Source organism: Leptidea sinapis, chromosome 35, assembly GCF_905404315.1.
Source record: "Leptidea sinapis chromosome 35, ilLepSina1.1, whole genome shotgun sequence".
Lineage (NCBI taxonomy): Eukaryota > Metazoa > Arthropoda > Insecta > Lepidoptera > Pieridae > Leptidea > Leptidea sinapis.
The window spans coordinates 9,751,547-9,761,288 of NC_066299.1; the positions used below are offsets into that span (position 1 = coordinate 9,751,547).

The 9,742-nt window shown below is 35.6% G+C and overlaps 1 protein-coding gene across 3 annotated transcripts; it reads right to left on the minus strand.

Annotated features, from left to right (window-relative positions):
- Positions 1–3,564: 3,564 nt before the first annotated feature.
- Positions 3,565–7,700, minus strand: LOC126975219 (adenosine deaminase-like protein). 3 transcript variants are annotated; one of them, XM_050823009.1, is made up of 7 exons: positions 7,439–7,700; positions 7,131–7,279; positions 6,673–6,861; positions 5,877–6,093; positions 4,919–5,075; positions 4,224–4,324; positions 3,565–3,813 (listed from the first exon to the last, which is right to left on the minus strand). In XM_050823009.1, the coding sequence occupies exons 1-7, from the start codon at positions 7,484–7,486 to the stop codon at positions 3,580–3,582; spliced, it is 1,095 nt and encodes a 364-aa protein (XP_050678966.1). In that variant the 5' UTR covers positions 7,487–7,700; the 3' UTR covers positions 3,565–3,579. The 3 variants fall into 3 exon arrangements, with proteins under 3 accessions (XP_050678966.1, XP_050678967.1, XP_050678968.1); XM_050823010.1 differs by lacking the exon at positions 7,439–7,700 and having other exon boundaries at positions 6,673–6,851; positions 7,131–7,277; XM_050823011.1 differs by lacking the exon at positions 4,919–5,075 and having other exon boundaries at positions 3,620–3,813; positions 7,439–7,696.
- Positions 7,701–9,742: the final 2,042 nt, after the last annotated feature.

Here is a 9,742-nt window from a genome sequence, read left to right on the forward strand (position 1 = left end):
GAGAACAGAACCTTGAGGTAAACCTTTCCAAACTGTTTTAGGAGGTAGGTATGAGGATAGGCCTTTAATGGTAATTGTTCGCTCCATTAGCATATTGCATATGAATCGAGTTAACTTCTATATTATGGAATACTCAGCTGAATGAGTTTGCTCCTGAGCAGAGGAAGAGACACGTTATCATATGCGGATTCTATATCTAGAAAAACTGCCAAAAGAGGTTCTTTTTGGAAAAGGGCTAATCTTATATCAGTGGTAAGGATACCCAAGCTATCTAATGAGCTCTTCCCCTTTCAGAATCCATACTGGGAATCGGAAATGAGGTTATTGTATTCAACAAACCACTCAAGTCGATGTTTGATCATATGTTCACATATTTTTGCAAGAGCAGATGATAGGGCAATTGGTCTATAACTGGTGGCTTTAGATGGACTCTGACCTGGTTTGAGTATAGGAATGATCACTTGATTTTTCCAAGATGGAGGTATGGCACCGACATCAAATAGGTTATTGATAATTTTGAGATAATATTCTTGGGATCTGATTGAAGATTGTTTAAGGAAAGAATAGGGGATGCCATCGGCCCCGGGAGAAGCGTCAACTAAGCCATTCCAATGCCAGAAGAAGTTCTGAAAAAGAGAAAAGGGAGTCTAAACTATGAGTTGATGAGAGAGGGATTGGAGGTGAAGGGAGATAGTCTTCATTAGGAACTGAAGGGGGTGACAACCTATCTGCAAAGGATTCAAGCCATACAGATGGATCTACACTTGAGTCATGCTCCGAAGGATTGTAAGAACCCCTAAATTTTTTAACTTGTTTCCATACAATTGTAGATGGAGTACAGGGAGATAAGCTCTGGCAAAAATTGATCCAACCTTGTTTTTTCGTTTTGGCAAATAAATTAGTGGCCTTGGCAGCAGCTTTTTTATAATTAATGAAGTTGGTCAAAGTCTCCTATTAGTCAGTATCAAAGTTTCCTATTATATGTTTTTTCTGCTAATTTTCTATCCTTAGCAGCCTTGGTGCAATCTGAATCCCACCAAGTATTTGAAATTTTACTATTGGATGGTTTTTTTATGGGAAAATTTTGGTCAGCACTAAATATCATGGCCTCTGCTAATTTATTATAATTTTCAACAGCATTTGAATGGTTAGGATTGGGAAAGCTTAAAATTTTTTCATCAAGGCAAGTGGAAAATTGCTGCCAATTAGCATTTGTTAATCTGTATTTGAGAGAAGGGGAAAAATTTTGAGCAGGGATTACTTTATCAGGTAATGAAATGATAATAGGATAGTGATCACTGCCATTGGAATTTTGAAGGATGTTCCAAGAAATAAGAGAAGCAAGACAAGGAGAAGGGTCTGGTCAACTGCTTTTTTTGGATTTTGAGAAGGAGCAACCCTGCGGGTTGGAGAGCCATCATTTATTATGCAGAGATTACATTCATCAAAAATATCAAGAAGGGAAAGAGAAAAATAATCAGTAGTGCTAGAGTCCCAAAACATGTGATGTGCATTAAAATCTCCCATTAGAATCATAGGAGAGGGAATAGACGAGATTAAATGGAGGATGTCTGCAATCATAGTTGAATGAGGTTGAGGGATGTATACCATGGAGATGTTCAAAACTTTTGCAGCAACAATATTTATACCAGGATGTTGGTTTGGAAGGATTATTGGGTAAAAGGGAAGGGTGCGTCTTATAAATAAGGCACAGCCTGCGCCAATACCATCTGCTCGATCATCCCTGAGGCATGCATAGCCCGGGACCCTGAAGTGTGATCCAGGGGCCAGCCATGTCTCAGATATGGCGATGGCAGAGGGAAGGTATTTATTTATAAGATGAATAAGGCTTGGTTTCCTAGGACGTAGGCTTCTGGTGTTCCATTGAAGGATGGTCACTGGGGCCATGATTGTTACAAAGGCATAAGATGTGAGATAGTTTATGGGCAACGTTGGACGGTATGTTAAGAGTGTTACTTGATATGAGAGTTAGAATGAGTGAAAGGAGAACCTCCAGGAGGTTTTCATTCTGTACTGTAGAGGAGGCAATAGACTGATGCATTAATGCTGAGCCATTGGGGAACACTGAAGGTACCTCAGCAATAATGGCCTGATGAGCAGCTTTATCATAGGACTTGCTTAATGGGGCTCTAGAGTGTGGAAGAGAAGTAACAGTTTTCCTATATGAGGTAGTGGGAGCAGAAGGAATACTAGTCGGGCTCATGTGGGTTGTAGGGGCATTATGGGATGAGGAAGGATTACTGAGAATTTCTGTGAATGGCCTTGTAAATTTTGGGCAACGCTTTGCTGCCTCTACATAAGAGATGTTCTCTTGCGACATTATTATTTTAATTGTTCTTTGCCTACCATGTTCAGGACAACCTTTATTGGTGGAAAAATGTTGTCCAGAACAATTAATACAATTTGCATCTTTTTCTAGTATATTACATGAGTCACCAGAGTGGGATTGGGCACATTTATAACACCTTGAGTTGGATCTGCATGTAGTTTTAATGTGTCCAAATCTGCAGCAGTTCTGACATTGAATGGTGGGGAAAAGGTAAGTTTCTACTGGAAGGGAGTTATGAAATAGGAATATTCTGGTAGGGAGTGATTGTCCTTGGAAAGTAATAAGTATAGTTTGGGTTGGGATCCAAGAAACTTCATTATCCTCAATAACTTTTCTATTGAGTCTGCGGGCTTTTAAAATCTTTCCACAACCTGTGGGAAGATCAACTGACTCGACAAACTCATTCATGGATAAGTCCACCGGAACCTGGCGGACAATACCCATCTTTGTAATATTATAATAAGGTATATTTGCTTCATATTTGTTTGCAGTTAAAAGTGGGTTATCTAAAAATTTGTTGGCATCTGAAGCTGATTTGAAGATTACTGCTATTTTATTCCTACCAACTTTTTTAATACCATCCGTGCATATATTGGCAACTTTATGTCTGTGTAAAAGTTGACCAAATTTTATAGGTCTTATTGTTAAACCTGAAGAGGGATCTTCTTCAGTACGAGAAACATGAATAATAAATGGACCTTTATCTAATGAGGTGTATTCTTTAATCCCCACAACTAAAGTTGGGTGATTATATATATTCTGTATGGATGCAGAAGCCATATCGGTATCAATAATTGTCTTTTTAGAGACTGCATTTGCGTTATGTGTTGCGCTGTCCTGTAAACGACGTTTCGATCCAGGTAATGGAATATCCGGAGGTTCTGGGGGGGTTATATCCATAATGGATAAGTTGGTAGTAAGTCTAAGTTAGTAAGCACGCAATTAGATATCTATGTTAAATTGTTAATAAATACTTACTAGTAAAAAATACTCCACCACCAATAAGATAATAAAAACTGCTATACACAAGTTATTAATAGGCACTGTAAGAAAATGTAATTATAAACTGTAATAACACTCGACTCGCGTGTTAGCTACCCCAAACCCTATCTTGTCTTATGGATCATCAATCTCAGATCAATCAAATCTGCAATCTCCTCATATATCCTCAATCATCAGTCACACACTAATATACAGTTTTCTGTCTTTATATAGTTTGTGCTTTGATTTTAAATAATGACATGACAATGTAAGATAAAAGTATATATGTAACTGTCTAAAGAGTATTTATTAATAAAATTTAACATTTTGTCTGTTATGTATTTGCGTTCTTCTTGGGCAAAAATATAATTTGCTGAATTCAAAGCCAATCTTGCCAACTGTGATGGCTGCAGTTTAAATACTTCAGCACAAATTCTATATTCTTGTGATAGTGATGTTCCAAACACTCCCTTATCATCAGTCTGTAAAAGAAGATAAACTTATTAATGTGGTTTCAAATGCTGTGTTATCAGTAATGTATTATAAAGTAAACATCTTGATAAACTTTCCGGTTCAAGAACACACCTGAACATATTCTTACTATTTTAGCACAATAATTAATGTCATGTGGACCTGTTTACAGAAACTATGTGGTGGTAAACTATTTTGAGCATTATCATCATCAGAAAAATCATGAATAATAACGATAATAATAATTATACAGTTACCTAGAATCATTTGTCTTTCTGAATTGTATTGGTTGTTTTCATTTTAATTAAAAACTCTGATAGGTCCAAACACTAAATGTTCAACAGTCCACTGCCCAAATGTATACACAAAGATGATGATTTTTTATACATTAATAACAATTAAGGAAAAAACATACACTCACACAAAGAATCGTTGGAATATTAGCATTATAGAACTCCTTGAATGGATGTGATTCATAGTCAGCCACAGATTTCGTATTAATATTACTTGCTAGGCAAATTTCTGAAAGAATAAAAATATTAACAGTAAAACCTATTTTCATAACAATAATTTATACCATAATATTTATTTAACATTATAAAAAGTGTTCGACTCTTGCATCGTAAATTGTGGTATAAATTATGTATATCACTTAAAAATAACAAACTGTTTAGATTTAAAGAGTGACATCACAAGTCAATTTCGTAATATGCAATTATAGGGTTGAGCAAGTTTTCAACTGTAAAAGTAGATCCTGTACATGGAGCCACAACCTGGGAGTTGAACAAAATATACCAAGATTAATGTGGATGTGTCAATGGCTCAGTTGGTAAACGAGCTTGCACACAACCTGAGAGGTGCGGGTTCGAGTCCCGCATAGTTTGTAAACTTTGGTATAAATTAAATTTGTATATTTAAATAATCCCATTAGTAAAGTGGTGTGGGGCTGGTCATTATGATTCATCCTCCAGGTACTGAAATGTGATTGTTAAGAATTAAATATTAGGTTCAAAAAATAATACTGGGACATTAAACCATAATTCATGAAGAAATGGTCCACTGTGGCACAACAGTGCTCCAACACAGTAAGTAAATTGGATTAAAAGCAATATTTACCAACAGGTATATTGGCTTTACAAAAAGATTGCCATGTTTCATTAGAGCCTCCATAATTTGGATGAATGCAGACTCCATGACCTATTCGCTCAGGCCCAAACTGGATCATTTCAAGAACTTCTTCAGGATTACAAATTTCAGCACAGTGGAGAGTTACCTATATAATGCATGACATGATAAGCAACAAATAGGTTTTTTTTTATTTTGACAAACTACTGTGCAGTTCACTAGTGGACAATTTAGATTGTTTATAAGTAGTCATATATCTTGGATGTTCAACATGGTTAAATTTTTTTATGGAAGGAAAGGAACAAGACGACAAAGAAAAAGGAAATAAAGGACAAACAATCCTATGAGTCACCCGATGTTAAGTGGTCAATGCTGCCCACATTCTCTTGCAACACCAGAGGAATCAAAAGAGCATTGCCCCGGTCATTTAAAAAGTGTACGCGCTTTTTATGAAGGTACCTATGTGTTATTGTCCTGGAAACACTGCATAACAAAAGCTTATTCCACAACTTGGTTGTATGTGGAAGAAAGTTCCTTGATAACCGCACTGTGGAGGAGCACCACACATCCAGATGGTGGGGATGATATCCTAATTTGTAATGTTTCATGCGAAGAAATTGACTGGCAAGAATCAGGTCATACAGCTCTTCGGAACACTCCCCATGATAAATGTGGTTGAAGAAACATAAAGAAGTGACGTCCTTATGTGACACCTATTAATGGCGCCCAGCTTCTTCAAATTCATCATGGCTTTGCCTTCCAAATGACCGCGGAAGTGGCCCCGAATACCTGAATGAGGCCTTAAGAGAACTGTTGTTGAAGACTGATGATACAATAAAGGTTTTTTTTTGTGGTACACGCAAAAAAATACTTTTTTAAGGATTAACATATTGTGTTATTGTACAAATCAAATATTTTTATTAAAATAATAAAATAACTAGTCACTTACTTTTAATCCAGCATTCCTTGCCATAACTAAGGGGTATATAAAGTCTCTGAATCTCCCTATTGCAGGATTGCCACTTAATTCTATACCAACAACTACATTTGGATATTTTTTAAAACAGGCAATAGCTAGCTTTACTATTTTATCGGCTTCCTTTTCACTGCTACTTCTATTTATTGACACAATGAGTCGGGATTTTATTTGTAAATGGGCATTATTTCTGAAAGAATGATAAAAAGAAAAACATATATTTAGATAATAATCATTATTAAAACAAACCAACAAAATATTTGTTTGCTGTTAAGAATTCATTGTTGTTTCTAGTAGAATTACAATTTAATAGCCCATAGCTGCTACTGTATCAGTATATTTAGTGGGTAGCTTACCATCAAAAGTTTTGAAAAGCATATTCTAGTCCAGAGGACATCGGTCTGATGTATCCTGCTCTTTCTTTTATAATAATACAAGTGAATCAACAGTGGAATGTTGATTAAATGATTCAGCTTGAATTGGTAAATCTGCGCAATGCTAGATAATATATTAAATTGACTCAATGGACAGCACAGAACCTGAATAGATTTACCATAAAAACAGTGTTGTTGGTTATTAAAAAAAAATGTCTGCCAGCCAAATTAAACTTTCTAACTTTCAAAGAGTTTTATGTCACAACAAATTCAAAGAAACATTGGTAAATGGTAGGTGAATTGAACCACTGGGTCTGTGGTGAGCATCAACTGTTCTACCTTTTGGGCCTCTGATACTTTACCTTCATTTCATTAATAATATTTCATTGTATTACCTCAAAGTTACAGCTATAGTTTCTATATATTCTTCACAGGTCATGAAGGGGGTATCCTTTGGAGTGCTTCTTAATTCAATATAGCAACAACCATCTTCCTGAAATTCTAGTAATGTTAGTTTTGTTGCCATAGCCAAGGTTTCTGGTGACTGTGTTAGATTATGAGCTATGTTGAATACCTGAAAACAGCTGAAAATTATAATTATTATAATTTGTAAACAAGTAGTAAGTAGTAACATTCAAACCAATGGTGAATATTATTAAGATCTAACTGGAGCAGATTACAATCAGATGGAGAATCAATAATAAAAGAAATATTGTCATTTGTAAAAAGGAAACATTTTGAATTGTGAATCTTATTGCATATAACTTAAATATATAAATGGATTACAATTTATTCAAAAACCACAAAATATAGACTTTGTATGATGCATATATATATATATATTAACACTTACTCAGAAAGTGTACGGGTGTCACCAGCTCCAATTTGGAATTCATCCAAAAATGCATCAGACTGATCAGATACTCCTGAATCTGCATAATATCTTTTAAGTTGCATCATGGTAGATCGACTTAGTGAACCATTAAGGTGAGCATGCAGTTCCTGAAGGTGCAATATATGAAAATCTGAGTGTTTGTAATACGAAATACTTTTCTTATACTAAATCAGAAAATGTTTCAAATCGATTCGTTTTGTAAATCAGCAATCAGTCGACCTGATGTTCAAAAAAAAATATTTTAATATAAATTGAATAATACATACGACTTTGGGTAATTCTCGACTTAATATTTCAAGATTCGTCGCTGCCATGGTTATAATATTCCTAATTCTAAGACGCTTCACGAAATTAGATTTTTTTGTTCTTATTTTCTTAACCGCTACCAATTTTAAAATACACAGACGGTTAGAGTAAGAAAATTTATTTGGCTATTAGCTGTGCTGCAAAGAGTATAATAATATATAGGGAATGTAATAGTGAAATGTTTGCTGTGCTGCTGTGTGTGTTCCCTATATATTATTATACTCTTTGGTGTGTGCTGTGCGGAGTGCTGACGCGCCTGACACTAGTGACACATGACCACAAAACACTTTTACTCTAACGAGCACATGACAGCAAAAAGTACTCTGTGGATCTAAGTACTTTACATGACCATTGGCGAAGTAATTCGCGCCCGTCAGGTGCAGCCGCGTACCATATCACAAAAAATTTAATTGAAGTAATATGAAATTTTTAACATTGTTTTTACCCTTCATCTTAATTTATACTATATCTATACCGCTTGGGGTTCGGACTTCGGAGCAATTACCAAGCCTGCAGAGCACGCATTGTTTGATCATTTTCTAAGTAGTGGCACTCTTTCATCAAATACAACAAGATGTGCGATAGAAAGAGACGACATGCACAATAGACTTCGGATTCATATCCATATGCAGCCGTTTTTTAACGACTAAGGATCTAATTGTGGAAGTAATAACGAGTATAATTTATTTATAATTATTATGTAAGACAATTAATACAGGTTCGAAACATAATAGACAATTCAGACGGGTTTCACACAATACAATACACAATGACATCGTTCGTTCACCAAGAAGGTGCGTCGGCTAAACGATTACTTACTTCCTTCTTAACATCTCGTCTCCTTTTGGCTAGGCTAAGCTTATAAGAGTGCTCAGCTCTTTTATCCTGGGTTTGAATAGCGGCTTGGTTAGGAAGTCGGCGAGTTGTTTCGCTGCATCTACTTTACGGACCGGGTCACACACTCGCGCACAAATTAAATGTCGTATCTGAATTTGCTTCGTCCTCTGGTGCCTTTCATAAGGTGGGTCATGACTCATGACCGTGTTTAACAATCACTTAAAAATAAGCATTAAGATCTTTAGCCGCTAGATGACCCCCGTAGAAAAAAATATTGAAGGATTATTGCTAAAGATTCTGACTGCTCACCGCCAGCTAAAACTGCAGTTGATTGATGAACAAACTAAATATAAAAATATAACCGAAACGCTTCATCATATTTTTATGTATCATCTATGCTTAATGATGTTTTTGACAGTAGTTTCTCTGAGGAAGGCAATTATGTAGAGATTCTGATTTTAGTTACCAATAAATACATACATTGAAATGTACTCTTTCATCGTAATTAATTTTTTATCTAATAAAATTTAATATTATGTCACATATTTATTTAGTAGACACGTTATAGATAACATTTTTACATTTACCGCCCTTTTTTATGGGACACACCTCTCTATAGAGTTTCAAAATTTTTTAGTATCAAACAGATAAGAGTTTCAAAAATTGCATTTCGCAATATACCTGCCTGATTTGTGTAAGTGCTCCGGCAGAGAATTAACTAGACAAAACCTAATCTATGTCAGTAATAAAAATAGCTTTTTGTTTTTATATTTTCAAAGAAAATTCACAGACAAACTCTAGTACCACATAATACATATTCACTCAAATAGATGAACTTTCGCAATATTTTACATTACGTACGAACAAAACCTACATTAACCTTTACCCGATCCGCCTGATTTACCACAACCGATCAGCCTTTATTCACTAGTAGGTCCCAAAAATTTATTTAGACTGTTAATCACAACGCACGAGCCGAACGTAGCATGCCGCGGCAGCGGCGAGCGAGTGCCAGATCCGAATAGGCCCTTGTTTTTATATAATTTTGGGGACAAACAAGCAACGATCGGACGTAATTTCTACGTAGAAACTAACGATCGGTAAACATCGGTATTTTCTTTAATAAAAATAAGGGACGAGATGAGCAGGACGTTCAGCTGATGGTAATTGATACGCCCTACCCATTACAATGCAGTGCCGCTCAGGATTCTTGAAAAACCCAAAAATTCTGAGCGGCACTACAATTTACGCTCGTCACCTTGAGACATAAAAGGCATTTATTTTCTCAAAATTGATTCCATTAAAATTATTTTTGATGTCATTTCTAATAACTACTAGATACTACTACCGCTTCGGAAACAAATGGCGCTCTGAGAGAGAAGAAGCGGCGCAAGAAACTCTCCCAGCATTCTTTTTTTGCGCTCTTT

Coding starts and splice junctions, on each gene's coding strand:
- LOC126975219 (XM_050823009.1), bottom strand. CDS start 7,486: ATGGCAGCGACGAATCTTGAAATATTAAGTCGAGAATTACCCAAAGTC. Junction 7,280..7,438: donor GTCGAGAATTACCCAAAGTC/GTATGTATTATT, acceptor TTGCACCTTCAG/GAACTGCATGCTCACCTTAA. Junction 4,325..4,918: donor TAAAGCCAATATACCTGTTG/GTAAATATTGCT, acceptor TTATTCTTTCAG/AAATTTGCCTAGCAAGTAAT.